The 14,553-nt window shown below is 51.4% G+C and overlaps 1 protein-coding gene across 2 annotated transcripts in view; it reads left to right on the top strand.

The window, feature by feature from the left end:
* Positions 1 to 5,096: 5,096 nt before the first annotated feature.
* Positions 5,097 to 14,553, top strand: part of LOC102065136 (fibrillin-2) — an 81,342-nt gene continuing 71,885 nt past the window's right edge. The window contains exons 1-2 of one of the 2 annotated variants that reach the window (XM_074528781.1): positions 5,097 to 5,494; positions 7,397 to 7,709. In XM_074528781.1, the coding sequence (XP_074384882.1) occupies positions 7,555 to 7,709 (155 nt within the window). In that variant the 5' untranslated portion in view covers positions 5,097 to 5,494; positions 7,397 to 7,554. The remainder of the gene's footprint in view (positions 5,495 to 7,396; positions 7,710 to 14,553) is intronic. The other variant, XM_074528782.1, reaches the window with a different exon arrangement.

The following is a 14,553-nucleotide window of genomic DNA, read 5'->3' as shown; positions in this document are numbered from 1 at the left end:
GCATTTGGGTTTTTTTTGGGGTACATTTTAAGGGATCCCTTGAGATATTTTTTGCATTTGGCATTTTTTTGGGGTAAATTTTAAGGGATCCCTTGAGATATTTTTTGCATTTGGGTTTTTTTTGAGGTAAACTTTAAGGGATCCCTTGGGATAGTTTTTGCATTTGGGGTTTTTTTGGGGTACATTTTAAGGAAGCACTTGGGATGTTTTTTTTTCATTTTGAATTTTTTTATTTTTTTTGGGGTACATTTTAAGGAATCCCTTGGGATATTTTTTGCATTTGGGATTTTTTTGGGGTAAATTTTAAGGGATCCCTTGAGATAGTTTTTGCATATGGGATTTTTTTGGGGTAAATTTTAAGGGATCCCTTGAGATATTTTTTGCATTTGGGATTTTTTTGGGGTAAATTTTAAGGGATCCCTTGGGATGTTTTTTTTGTGTTTGGGATTTTTTTTTTGGTACATTTTAAGGGCATCTGGACAAGGTGCAGGAGCGGATTTGTGTGGTTCATCCCAGGAGGTGCCAGGTATTCCCTGCTGCCAGGGATGGGATAATTCCCATCCTTGGGATCAGCTGGGCTCATCCTCTGAATTCCTTGGCTTGGAAAATTCTCAGGAATTTTCGTGCCCACACAGAACATTTTAAATTGTTTCTGGCAAGCAGAGGTCACTGGACTGAGCCAAAGGTGAGGCAGGCAGGTGATTATTGATAATAATCAATGATCAATCAGGCTGATTCTTGATTTAATGTCAGGGATGAGGAGGAACCAGCCTGATTTGGGGCCAAAGCCCTGCTGGCTGTGTGTGGGAGGCCAGGGAAGGAGTTCATGCTGTGGAACAATTTCCCTGAGGAAAGCTTTGTCTGGGCTGGTTCCTGAGAGCCTCTCGGTGTGTGCTGCTCCTCGCTGCCACTTCTGAGCTCCAATTCCTCCTGAAATTCCGTGGGAAGGTTCTGGAAATCCCAAGCAGTGCAGGCCCAGCGTGTCCTCACCCCCTTTAACCCCTTGCCATGAATAAATCCCTCTGAGCAGCGTGGGCAGCTGTGTCCATCCCACATCCCCTGACCCTGCTCTCTACAAAAACTGCAGCACAGGAGCCTGGATTTGCTTTTTTCCTTTTTTTTTTTTTTTTTTTTTTTCCTGATTTTTTTCTGAGATGACATCACGGTTCAGAGCTGTTGCTGCCCTGACAGCGTTGTGTCACCCTGGCAGGAGCAGCACGGGCTAATTTTAGCCCAGGCGGTTTTTAGGTGGCACTTTCCACAAAGGCAGGAATGGAAAAGTTCCAGGGGCTCTCAGGCAGCTTTGCTGGGGGCTCCTGACAGGCCCTGATGGGGCTGAACCAGCCCAGCTTTGATGCAGAAATGAAGGGGAAGAGCTGAAGGAATCAGGGCTGGCACCCGAATCCCCAGCTCTCGTCACACGTGGGAGATCAAAGGATCCCGGAGTGATTTGGGTTGGAAGGGAACTGAAATCTCATCCCATCGCTCCCCTTCCATGGCAGCGACACCTCCCCTGTGCCCTGGGCGTGCCAGGGATCCGGGGCAGCCACAGCTGCTCTGGGAATTCCATCCCAAAATCCCACCTGTCCATGGAAAACCATTCCCTGCGCCCTCCATGCCCCGCACAAAGTCCCTCTCCGTGGTTCTTGTGGCTCCTGCAGGCGCTGAAAATCCACAGCTGGGGCACCCCAAGCTCCACTTCTCCAGCTGAATCCCAATTCCTGAATTCCCAGATTCCTGAATTCCCAGTTCCTGATATTCCAGATCCTGGTGCCCCAATTCCTGATTTCTCAATTCCCAATATCCCAGTTCCTGAATTCCCAGTTCCCAGTACCCCAAATCCTGATTCCCCAATTCCCAATATCCCAATTCCCAATATCCCAATTCCTGATTCCCCAATTCCTGATTCCCCAATTCCTGATTCCCCAATTCCTGATTCCTCAGTTCCCGATATCCCAGTTCCCGATATCCCAGTTCCCGATATCCCAGTTCCTGATTTCCCAGTTCCTGATTTCCCAGTTCCTGATTTCCCAGTTCCTGATATCCCAATTCCCAGTACCCCAATTCCTGAATCCCCAGTTCCTGGTGCCCCAGTTCCTGATATCACAATTCCTGATTTCTCAATTCCCAATATCCCAATTCCTAAATTCCCAGTTCCTGGTACCCCAAATCCTGATACCCCAATTCCCAATATCCCAATTCCTGATTCCTCAATTCCTGATTCCTCAATTCCTGATATCCCAATTCCTGATATCCCAATTCCTGATTCCTCAATCCCTGATATCCCAAGTCCTGATATCCCAGTTCCCAATATCCCAATTCCTGAATCCCCAATTCCTGATACCCCAATTCCCAATATCTCAATTCCTGAAATCACAATTCCTGATTTCTCAATTCCCAATGTCCCAATTCCTAAATTCCCAGTTCCTGGTACCCCAATTCCTGATATCCCAATTCCCAATACCCCAATTCCTGAATCCCCAGTTCCTGGTGCCCCAATTCCTGATATCACAATTCCTGATTTCTCAATTCCCAATGTCTCAATTCCTAAATTCCCAGTTCCTGGTACCCCAAATCCTGATACCCCAATTCCCAATATCCCAATTCCTGATTTCTCAATTCCCGATATCCCAATTCCCAATATCCCAATTCCCAATATCCCAATTCCTGGTATCCTTCCCTCCCAGAGAAAGAGCCACGAGTTTGCTGAGCATTAAAATGTTGAATTTAACGACTTTTAACGCAGCTTTAAGCCCCCTCCCCTGGGCATTTCCATGATTCCAAGGACATTAATGAATGAGGATCTCATCCCATTTTCCTACAGGATTTTCCCACCTCCATGTGCTACCTGGAGCTCCCCAAAATGAGGAGATTGGATCTTTTTCTCTGCCCTCACTTGCATTATTTGTTCCTCAGAGTCCCACCTGCTTGCACAGGAGACAGGGCAAAAATTCCTGAATCCAAACTGGGAAAACTCATAAATGCATTCTGGGTTTGTTAAATGGTTTGGACAGATAATGAATCATCTGCAAATATTTGATTTCATTAATGGTAAAGTTATAGGCTGTGCTTTTTCCTTTTTCAAACAACATTTTAGAAGCTTGAATAAATACAATAATTGAAAATTAATTTAAAAGCCCTTTGAAACCGAATTTGTGTTATCTAAAATATAATTCTGTGTTCAGGTCAAATTAAAACATTCATCAAATCACCCCTAAATGACTCCTCCTTTCTCTTCATTTCTCACTCTGCTCAGGGCAGCAGAAAACTCAATTACTCTGCAGGTTCTGCTCCAAGCACGTAATTAATAACAATAATAATTAATTACAGGCATTCTTCCACTGTGCTTCACTCATTAAGGAGTGAAACCCTTCCTGGGCAGTTTGTGACGGCTCCTTGAGCTGAGCCTGAGCTGGGTTTAGGGCCTTCAGGGGGAGGAAAATGTCATTTTTGGGTCGTTTTCCCCATGGGATGTTCCAGTCCTGCCCTTCCCAGGTAAAAACCAGGTGGATTTAAACAGGAATGGGGGCAGGACTGGGAATGGGAATGGGATGGATGGGAATGGGGATGGGGATGGGAATGGGAATGGGGATGGGGATGGGAATGGGAATGGGATGGATGGGAATGGGAATGGGAATGGGGATGGGGATGGGAATGGGAATGGGGATGGGGATGGGAATGGGAATGGGATGGATGGGAGTGGGAATGGGAATGGGGATGGGGTGGGGATGGGGATGGGGATGGGAATGGGAATGGGATGGATGGGAATGGGAATGGGAGTGGGAATAGGAATGGGGATGGGGATGGGAATGGGAATGGGGTGGGAATGGGAATGGGATGGATGGGAATGGGAATGGGGATGGGAATGGGGATGGGAATGGGATGAATGGGATAGATGGGAATCGGAATGGGGTGGGGATGGGAGTGGGAATGGGAATGGGGATGGGAATGGGGATGGGAATGGGGATGGGAATAGGAATTGGGGTGGGAATGGGAATTGCACTGGGAATTCTCTCCTGGCAGAGCTGCTCTCCCTGCCCAGCTCCATTAGGAATTGCAGTGGGAATGGGAATGGGAATTGCAATGGGAATGGGAATTGCAGTGGGAATGGGAATTGCACTGGGAATTCTCCCCTGCCAGAGCTGCTCTCCCTGCCCAGCTCCATTCCCAGCTGTGCCTTTCCCCAGGCATCCCGCAAGGCCGCTGTTAATTAGGCTGCTGTTAATTAGGCTGAGCCTCTCCTGACCGCTCCGGAGCAGGGCTGGGAACAAAGGAGAGCGCAGGGGTTCCGAGGGAGCGGGAGGAGAGGGCTCAGCTCCGCTGGGGCTGGGGAATGGAGCCGATGGATGCGGCTGGAGCCCCCGCGCTGCCCAGGGCTGCACCAGCGCGGGGTCACCCCGGGCAATCCTTGGCTCTGCGAGCTCCTCTGAGCTGGAAATCAGCCGGGTTTGGGCTTTCCCAGCAGGATCCTGGGCTGGCACCCCTGGAACAGCCGTGGGTGTGCAGTGGCACGGAGCAGAGAGAGGATTTGTGTGCATTTCGTTCTGTTGGAAGAAAAGCCATCGGTCGTGAAGCCTACAGCAAGAGGCAGAGGAAAATTCCGGGTTTTCTTTGGTTTTATTGTTTTGGTTTTTCACAGAGCCAAAGAGTGGAGTTGGACTCCCAACTGACAAAGCTCTTCCTCAGAAGGAAGGCTGAACATCTGCATCACGCTTTTCTTTTAAAAATTATTTCTTTAGACAAAATGCCTCTTAACCCCCAAGGTTTTTCCGCTCTGGAGCCGAGGCAACTTTTGGGTGTGAAAATCCTGGGGCTGGGTCACCTATTCCTTCAAAAATCAATGTTTTGGGCAAGTTTACACCTCATTGTTTCACACTCAAACCAGGAAAACCAGAAAAGCGCTTTCCCTCCAAACTTTTCCACCACTCCCCCCGAAATTACCACTGAACCCTAATTAACCCCTGGTGTCTTTGAAGCGAAGGCGTTGTCTGGAGCTGAAATCGGGGCTCGGAGCTCTCCTAAAGCAGAGCCCCCGGAGCCGAGCGCTCCCCCAGCCCCTCCTGGGAGGATTTTGGCTGCGGGATGCGGCGCTGAGCTACTCCCACCGCCCGGGCCCTCCCCCTGGCCCGGCTGGGGCTGCACCTTTTCTGCCCTGCCCAGGAGCGAGCCCCGCGCTCCTCCTGTCCGTCTGTCCTGCCCGGGAGCGAGCCCCGCGCTCCTCCTGTCCGTCTGTCCTGCCCGGGAGCGAGCCCCGCGCTCCTCCTGTCCGTCTGTCCTGCCCGGGAGCGAGCCCCGCACTCCTCCTGTCCGTCTGTCCTGCCCGGGAGCGAGCCTTGCACTCCTCCTGTCCGTCTGTCCTGCCCGGGAGCGAGCCCCGCGCTCCTCCTGTCCGTCTGTCCTGCCCGGGAGCGAGCCCCGCGCTCCTCCTGTCCGTCTGTCCTGCCCACACCTCCGCCGAACAAAGGAGCTCTGGGCACATCCCCAGGACCCACAGGTATTTCACCCCTTTCCCGCAGCTCAGCTCTTTTCTCTTTATCTTTTCCTTTCTCTCTCTGATTGTGCCTCGCACTTTTATTTTTTAATTGATTTCATTTCACACTCGCAGCCTCGCCTTGGAAATGTTTTCCTGCTTCCTCCCCAACCGGGTTAAAATCTGATTTTTAGGGCTCGGTTCTCTCAGTGCCTTTCTCACAAGTGGGGTTTGCTGGAATTTCTCAGCGCTGCAAAGAACTTTTGGAGGCTTTTATTCCATTGAAGCTGCGACTCTCTGGCGGCTGTAAATGACTTTTCCATGCCTGTGTGAGCTCTCCGGGAATGTCCCGTGTATCGATCATTTGTCAGGCTCCTCATCCCCCCGCGGGGAAATGGATGCAGCTGGAATTCCTTCGCTTTAAATCGCTGCAGTGCGAAACTTTTCGTGCCTTTTTTTCTTTCGTTATTTTATTTTTTTTAAATTTTTTTAATTTTTTTTTTTTTTTGCCACTTTTCCCCCTCCATGTGCCCCTTTCCTGGGGAGCTGCGGGACGGGGAAGGAACACTCTGCCTTTTGTGTGGCTGGAGATAAGCGCAGAGCCAGGCTCGGGGGGCTGCAGGGAGGGCATTTCTTTGTCTCCTTTCCCCTTCCCACCCTCCTCACTGCCTGCGTTTGAAACCTTAGAGCCTGAAACATTCCTGCCCTCCAGAGCTGAGACATTCCCAGCTGGGACTCTGGGAGGGGAAATTGAACTTTGAATTCATTTTAATTATTTCTCCATTATTTTTAAGGTTTGGAATTTTTTTTTTTTTCTGGTGGGGTTTTTTGTTGGTTTGTTGGGGGTTTTATTTTTGGTTTTTTTTTTTTTTTTTTTGTGGTTCAGCCACATTTTGTGTCCTGCCCGCGCTGATTCTCGAGGCTGGGCGAGCTGCAGTGGGAGAGCAGGGGGGACAGTCAGGGGTGGCTCGGGGGCCTCTCCTTCCCCACCCGGGGCCTCTCGCAGCTCAGATTGTTCCAGGACGGTTCCTCATCCCTGCAGCGCCGCATTTTGGGGGCGCCGAGGTGAGAGCAGCCCCCCAGGAGCAGGAGGATGAGGAAGGATGGGCTCCCCATGGGCAGAGCTGGGGGATTTGGGTTGGGGTCCCCTTTGGAGCTTTTCCCTTGGGATTCCTCATCTCCTGCCCCCTGATCCCAGCCTTGACATCTCTGCCTTCTCCTCAGCCCCCCAAAATCACCCACCCCATCCCTGGGGGGGTCAGTGCCATGCCAGGGCTGTCCCCATGCCAGGATTGTCCCCATGCCAGGACATGGATGGGCTGCGATCCCCTTTGGAGCCTTTCCCTTGGGATTCCTCATCTCATCTCCCCTCTGATCCCAGCCTTGCCACCTCTACCTTCTCCTCATCCTCTCCAAATCACCCACCCCATCCCTGGGGCCACCCCTGGAGGGTTCAATGCCATGCCAGGGCTGTCCCCATGCCAGGACAGCTGTCCCCATGCCAGGACATGGATGAGCTGGCATCTCCTGGGTGGTGGAATGGTGGCCCACGAGCAGCAGCTGCTCTTTCTTGACGTTCTCCTCTTGCCTTGGAGGACTTTGGCTGCTCTTTGTTTCTCCATCAGCAAAACCAGCGTGGGGCAGAGCCACAGCTCTTGGGCATCTCCTGCTTCCCAGCTCTTGGGAAAGGAAGATTTGAGGAAAGGAAGATTTGGGGAAAGGAGGATTTGGGGAAAGGAAGATTTGGGGAAGGGAAGATTTGGGGAAGGGAAGATTTGGGGAAGGGAAGATTTGGGGAAGGGAAGATTTGGGGAAAGGAAGATTTGGGGAAGGGAAGATTTGGGGAAAGGAAGATTTGAGGAAAGGCAGGGGTGGCACTGGGCCTCAAAAACAAGAAAACCCTCCAAAAATCTCTTTTCCTTCCAGCAAGGGAGCTGCAGGACGGGTCCTTGGCGCGCGGGGGCTGCTGCCACAATCCATCTTCCTCCTCCTCCTCCTCCTCCTCCTGCTGGTGCTGCTGCGGGGGCAGCGGGGAGGCCGCGGCCGGACAGAGCTCCCGGGGCGCTCCTGGACGCGGGGCCGGCATGGGGGACTGGGGGCTGGCCGGGCTCCTGCTGGGCTGCGGGGCCCTGCTGGCCGCGGCACAGTACGAGGGCGACCTGCAGACGGACAGACTGACGGCCTACGAGGACAGACCCCCGAGCAGGGTGAGGAGAAGGGGCCAGGACTCGCTGCGAGGGTGAGTTGGAGCTCTTGGTGAAGCGGGGGAGGCGGGTTTTGGGTGGTTGGCACGGCTGGGCTGGCAGGGCTGCCGATTCCCTGAGCTCGGGAAGGAGGAGCTGGGTCTGGGGGGATGCCGTGGGAGCAGTGCTGGGCACTGAGCTCCCTTTGGGGTCTCTGAGCTTCTTTTGGGGACACTGAGCCCCCTTTGGGGACACTGAGCTCCCTTTGGGGTCTCTGAGCTCCCTTTGGGGACACTGAGCCCATTTTGGGGACACTGAGCTCCTTTTGGGGGCACTGAGATGCTTTTGGGACACTGAGCCCACTTTGGGGACACTGAGCCCACTTTGGGGTCACTGAGCCCATTTTGGGGGCACTGAGCTGCTTTTGGGGGCACTGAGCTGCTTTTGGGGTCACTGAGCTCTCATTGGGGTTACTGAGCTCCCTTTGGGGTCTCTGAGCCCCCTTTGGGGTCTCTGAGCTCCTTTTGGGACACTGAGCTCCTTTTGGGGGCACTGAGCTCCTTTTGGGGTCACTGAGCTCCTTTTGGGGACACTGAGCTCCCTTTGGGGTCACTGAGCTCCCTTTGGGGGCACTGAGCCCCTTTTGGGGTCTCTGAGCTCCTTTTGGGGTCTCTGAGCTCCTTTTTGGGGTCTCTGAGCTCCTTTTGGGGACACTGAGCTCCTTTTGGGGTCTCTGAGCTCCTTTTGGGGGTCTCTGAGCTGCTTTTGGGACACTGAGCCCCTTTTGGGGTCTCTGAGCCCCTTTTGGGGGCACTGAGCTCCCTTTGGGGTCACTGAGCTGCTTTTGGGACACTGAGCCCCTTTTGGGGACACTGAGCTCCCTTTTGGGGTCTCTGAGCTCCCTTTGGGGTCTCTGAGCTCCCTTTGGGGACACTGAGCTCCTTTTGGGGACACTGAGCCGCTTTTGGGGTCTCTGAGCTCCTTTTGGGGTCTCTGAGCTCCCTTTGGGATCTCTGAGCCCCTTTTGGGGTTACTGAGCCCCTTTCGGGGTCTCTGAGCTCCTTTTGGGGGCACTGAGCCCCTTTTTGGGGACACAGAGCTCCCTTTGGGGATGGAGGCATCAACTCCTGGAATTCCATACTCTGGGGATGGAGGGATTTCTTCCTGGAATTCCAGCCTTTGGGGATGGAGGCATCTCCTCCTGGAATTCCAGCCTGCATGGAAGCGAATCCTTGAAACAATCCTGGGATGTTTAGCTACGGATCAACGTCAGGAGGTCGGACCTGATGATCTCAGCAGTTGTTTCCCAATTTTGTCATTCTGGGATCTTCCCTGGCCTGGCTTTTGCTGCTTGGAGGCCTCGGGGTCCTTTGCTGCTGTGGGATTTCCCTTTGGGAAAAGCAGATCTGTCCCCATTCCAAGTTTGCTTCTCTCACAGTGAATGAACCAAGGGGGGAAATGTCAATAAAGGTTGGCTCAGCTGCTTAAATCTGAGTTTGCTCCACCCTGTGGGCACGTGGGTGACCTTGACAACTGCGTTTTGTGGAATTATCTCTTTAATCTTTAACGTTTAATCCCATTTATCCCTGGTGTCCATTTAGCAGCTCGGGACGCCACTGCAAATATTTGCTGTGGCTTTGCCTTCCCAGCTTTCCCTTTCAGGGAGATAAAAATCCAGCTCCAGGCTGGGCTCGGGGCTTGCAGGGAGGAATTTGGGATTCCAGAGCTGGGATTAAAGCCCAGCTTGAGCTGGAGATTCCCTGGGCACCACCCGAGGGTCCAAAATTGGGGATGTTGGGTCTGGATGGAGGAAAATGGACAAAGGTGGAGGATTTGCTGTTGGATTTGAGGGTGGAGCAGGGCAGGGCTGTTCTCCCATGGGAAAACCTTCCCAGGGCTCCTGGGCTGGTGCAGCTCTGCTTTGTTTTCCCCCAAAAGAATTTCATTCCCCAACACGAGTTAATCAGTTTTCCCTTCCCACACCTTTTATTCCAGCTCCCAAAGTCTTTTACCACGTTTCCCTGCCATTCCTGGAGCATTTTATCCATGTTTTCCTTCCCCAAAAACCTGGTGAGGGACGGACACATCCAAGGGCTCCAGGGATAGTCACCAACCCTGACGAAATTTGGATTTTTCCCTTCCTTTTGGGGATTTTTCCCTTCTCTTTGGGCATTTTCCCCTTCCCTGCTGGGTTAATGGTTGGGATGATCTCTGAGGTGTTTTCCAGCCCTGATTCTCCTGGGATTTATCTTTGTCTGTGCCTCCTTTTCTCCCTCCATCTCCAAATTCTGTTGTTTCCCAAACGGGACGAGAAAACAGAACCCCACCAGAAGTTCAGAGAGGAAAATGGGACTCAGGTGATTTTTTAGGGATTTTTTTTTTTTGTTTTTAAACACCCAAACATTGGTTCAGTTTCTCTTAAACATCGCCCGCAAGTGGCACAAACCACTTCCTGTGGGTTTTGCAGAATCCCGGAGTGGTTTGGCTTGGAAGGGCCTCAGAGATCATCCAGAATCCATCAAATCCATGGGATGGGAGGGAGGAGCTGCTCCCAGGGGCTCCAGGTGCCCAACAGAGCTGTCCCTGCTCCAGGGCCCTTGAGAGCCTCAGGCCAAAGAGTGGGGCTGTTTCTGCTGCAATTATATTTATTTAGAGCTCATTCCCACCCCAGCCTCCTTCAACAAAGGGAAAAGCATGAAATAAATGCAAAGAGAGGATTAAATGCAAAATAAACAAGGCTCTTATCCAGCCCTGCTTCCCCAAATAACAATTAATAAAGGCATGGGGAGCAATAAATCCCAGCCCAGGCCTGGCTTTAATCCGGCCTTAAACACATTAAAGGAGAGACAATTTCAAATGAGCCTCTCCTGAAGGGCCCAGCCCTGATAAATCCCGTTCTGAGGCAGGCCTGGGATGGGATTATTGCTTTATTATTGCTTTATTATTGGTTTATTATTGGTTTATTATTGCTTTAATGAACTCTTGGGCACTTTCCAGGGGTTTGTGTGGGACAGAGGGGAGCAGGGCTGGGCTGGCACTGCCAATTCCCACTGTCCAAGGAAGGGTAAAGGCCTGGCTTTAACCACAGCTCGTTAGCTCAAGCCCATTAATTACCGTTAATTACCAGCTGGGCCCTGCAAGTGAGAAGATGGATGGGGAGAGATGTTGGGAGAGGAGTTTGTGGCACCAAATTAATTGTGGGGAAAAGGAAGCAGCTTCCAGCTGATTGCTGACCCCTCCTCATTTCCCACTGGGGGATGGACAGGGAAATGGTGGAGATGCAGAACAGGAGCTCAGGGATTCTCCAAAACCTCCTTGAGTTTGGATTTTCCATTGGGGAATGGACAGGGAAGTGCTGGAGATGAAGAACAGAAGCTCAGGGATTCTCCAAAACCTCCTTGAGTTTGGATTTTCCATTGGAGGATCGACAGGGAAATGCTGGACATGCAGAACAGGAGCTCAGAGGTTCTCTAAAACTTCCCTGAGCTTGGATTTTCCATTGGAGATGGACAGGGAAATGCTGGAGATGAAGAACAGGAGCCCAGAGGTTCTCCAAAATCTCCTTGAGCTTGGATTTTCCATTGGAGATGGACAAGGAAATGTTAGAGCTGCAGATCAGGAGCTCAGGGATGCAGGGAAGTTCTCCAAAACCTCCATGAACTTGGATTTTCCACTCAGAGATGGGCAGGGAAATGCTGGAGATGCAGAACAGGAGCTCAGAGGTTCTCCAGAACCTCTCTGAGCTTGGATTTTCCAATGGGGAATGGACAGGGAAGTTCTGGAGATGAAGGACAGGAGCTCAGGGGTTCTCCAATTGGATTTTCCATTGGGGGATGGACAGGGAAGTGCTGGAGATGAAGAACAGAAGCTCAGGGATGCAGGGAGGTTCTCCAAAACCTCCATGAACTTGGGTTTTCCTTGAGGAATGGACAGGGAAATGCTGGACATGCAGAACAGGAGCTCAGGGATTCTCCAATTGGATTTTCCATTGGAGGATCGACAGGGAAATGCTGGACATGCAGAACAGGAGCTCAGAGGTTCTCCAAAACCTCCTTGAGTTTGGATTTTCCATTGGGGAATGGACAGGGAAGTTCTGGAGATGCAGAACAGGAGCTCAGAGGTTCTCCAGAACATCTCTGAGCTTGGATTTTCCATTGGGGAATGGACAGGGAAGTTCTGGAGATGAAGGACAGGAGCTCAGGGGTTCTCCAATTGGATTTTCCATTGGAGGATCGACAGGGAAATGCTGGACATGCAGAACAGGAGCTCAGAGGTTCTCTAAAACTTCCCTGAGCTTGGATTTTCCATTGGAGATGGACAGGGAAGTTCTGGAGATGCAGAACAGGAGCCCAGAGGTTCTCCAAAACCTCCTTGAGCTTGGATTTTCCATTGGAGATGGACAAGGAAATGTTAGAGCTGCAGATCAGGAGCTCAGGGATGCAGGGAAGTTCTCCAAAACCTCCCAATGGGGAATGGACAGGGAAGTTCTGGAGATGAAGAACAGGAGCTCAGGGGTTCTCCAATTGGATTTTCCATTGGGGAATGGACAGGGAAGTTCTGGAGGTGAAGAACAGGAGCTCAGGGGTTCTCCAATTGGATTTTCCATTGGGGACACAAACGGGCCTGGAGCTGACTCTGGGGTGATGCTGAAGGCCAAGGATGGAGCTCCAGCACCTCAGAGAGGGGCACAGGGGGTTTCCAGCAGGATTTGCACCCCAGCCCATCCCTGACCCCGCGGTTCCACCGGGATTTTAGGGATGAAAAGGTTTCAAAGCCACGTGGAGGTGGCACCTGGGGACATGGTGAGCACCTCAAAGCCTTTTCCAGCCTCAACAATTCCATGGTTCTCTGAGCCAAAGTGCTCCTAAGAGTCACCAGAAACTGAAATTTCCCAATTTTTCCCTCAATCCTTGGGTTTCAGGCGGCCAGAACCCCTCATTAAGGGGTGGAAAAACAACCATTCAAACCCTTCAAAAACCCAAATTAACAAAAAGAGCCCCAGATTTCCCTGAGGAAAGGGGCAGCTGGAGTCCTGCCCCTGCGATCCAGGCAGCTCTGGAGCACATTCCTGCTCCCAGCTCCACGTCCCAGCCTCGCTGCCCGTGCCAGGGCCGGGATACTACGAACAACACCAGCAACAACGTGAAGGCAGCGCTTGGAAACCTCTGACTCGAGGCTTTTGTTCCTCACTTCTCCTCTGGGCCCTGATTTATGTTGTGAAATGGTTGATCTTGGCCCTCCCGGCCGTGGCTGGGCTCCTCTTGTTTTTGGCAGGGAGAAGATTGGAATGGCAAAGGGATATCTGGCCAGGGGTTGTGTGGGTTTTGTCTGGAGGTTTTTAAGGGCTGCATTTGAAGTTTTGATTTATTTCGGAGTTTAAGGAGGGAGAGGAAAAAAAAATAATGAAATGGAAGGGTTGGTAGTGCTGCGTTCCAAATGAAAGTGTGAAGTAGTTCCTGGAAATCTGTTGGGTTTTTAGTCTTTTTTTTCAAAGGGAAAGGTGCCTTGCTGGTCTGTAAGGGTTGAATTAAATGTGCACCAAGAAGGGAGATTTTCCTGCCATCACTCAGAGGAGATGTGGGAAGAACCCAATAAAGGGGAAAAATGCTCTTGTGGACAAAGCAAAGGTGTTGAACAAGAATTTAATAACATAAAAACATAAAATAGAAAATAATCAGGATTATTGGGCTTGAACCCAGAGCAGCTGCAACCCAACCCCTGCGCAGCCTTTGCACGACTTTCCTTCTGTTTTCCTTCATCCCTTTGATGAAACCGAGTAAGAATAATTAAAAATATTAATTCCATCTCCCAGAGGAGCAGAATTCCCAGGGCAGCTGTGGCTGCTCCATCCCTGGAAGGGCCCAAGGCTGGCTTGGAGCACCCTGGGACAGTGGGAAGTGTCCCTGCCCTGGATTTGGATGGGGTTTGAGGTCCTTCCAGCCCAAACCAGTCTGGGATTTTATGATCCCGTGTTTCTACGTGCTGAGTTTGGAATATTTCTGTGCTGGCAGTGTCACACACCCAAATTTCTGCTAAACTTTGTGGCTTTTCCTCGTGGTGCAGACATTCAGCACCTCTCACCTCTGAACACCAGCCCTTGGAACCAAAAATAATTGGAATTGTTGGGGCTTGAACCCAATTCCTAAAGCCCTCAGGAGCTGCTTTGGAGAAGCAGGGATGGTTCCAGGTGGGAGGAATTTGCAGCACCTTGTCATTGTCCCCACATTGAACTGGGGCAGGTCTGACTTTCCCACGGGGGAATTCTGGAATTTTTCCACTGCAAATTCCTCATCAAACACAACCAGGCCTGGGGGAATGAGCAGAGGACTCCCCAAAGTGGGGATTCACTGAAATAAACCCCATCAGCATTTCCTGATCGGGGCAGGAGTGGGACACAAACCCACCCAGGACCCCAAAGCTCTGTTTGGGATCTGCTCTGACACAATCCCAAATCCCTCAGCGTGGGAAATGAGCTGCATTCCCAAACCCACCCTGGCATCTGGCACCACAGATTGTCCCCTGCGATGCCAGCAAGGCCAGGGGGGCTCCAGAGCTGTCCCCAGCCATTGTCAGAGCCGATCCCAAGGGCGCAGCAAAAAATCCGGGAACCGAAATCCTGAATTGGGGGGAAAAACGTCCGGATTGGAGAGGTGGGATCGTTCATTGTCCCTGGAAAACCGCAGAGAGAGAAGTCATCCACATCCATTCTGTCTGAGTTTCACAATGGGAAAAAGGCTGCGGGGAGGGGAGTCAGAAATAATCCCAAAAAAATTCCCCTTAAAGAAGCTTTTCCATGGAAAACAGACATCCCCTTCTTTTGGCACTGAAAATCCTCGTTAACCTGGGATTAGGGAAATTGTCACTGGTGAAGCAAATGGTGGCTCTGGAGGGTTGGGAAAA

The sequence above is a fragment of the Zonotrichia albicollis genome, chromosome 29 (genome assembly GCF_047830755.1).
Source record: "Zonotrichia albicollis isolate bZonAlb1 chromosome 29, bZonAlb1.hap1, whole genome shotgun sequence".
In the NCBI taxonomy this organism is placed as follows: domain Eukaryota; kingdom Metazoa; phylum Chordata; class Aves; order Passeriformes; family Passerellidae; genus Zonotrichia; species Zonotrichia albicollis.
This window is presented reverse-complemented; position numbering and strand designations above follow the sequence as displayed.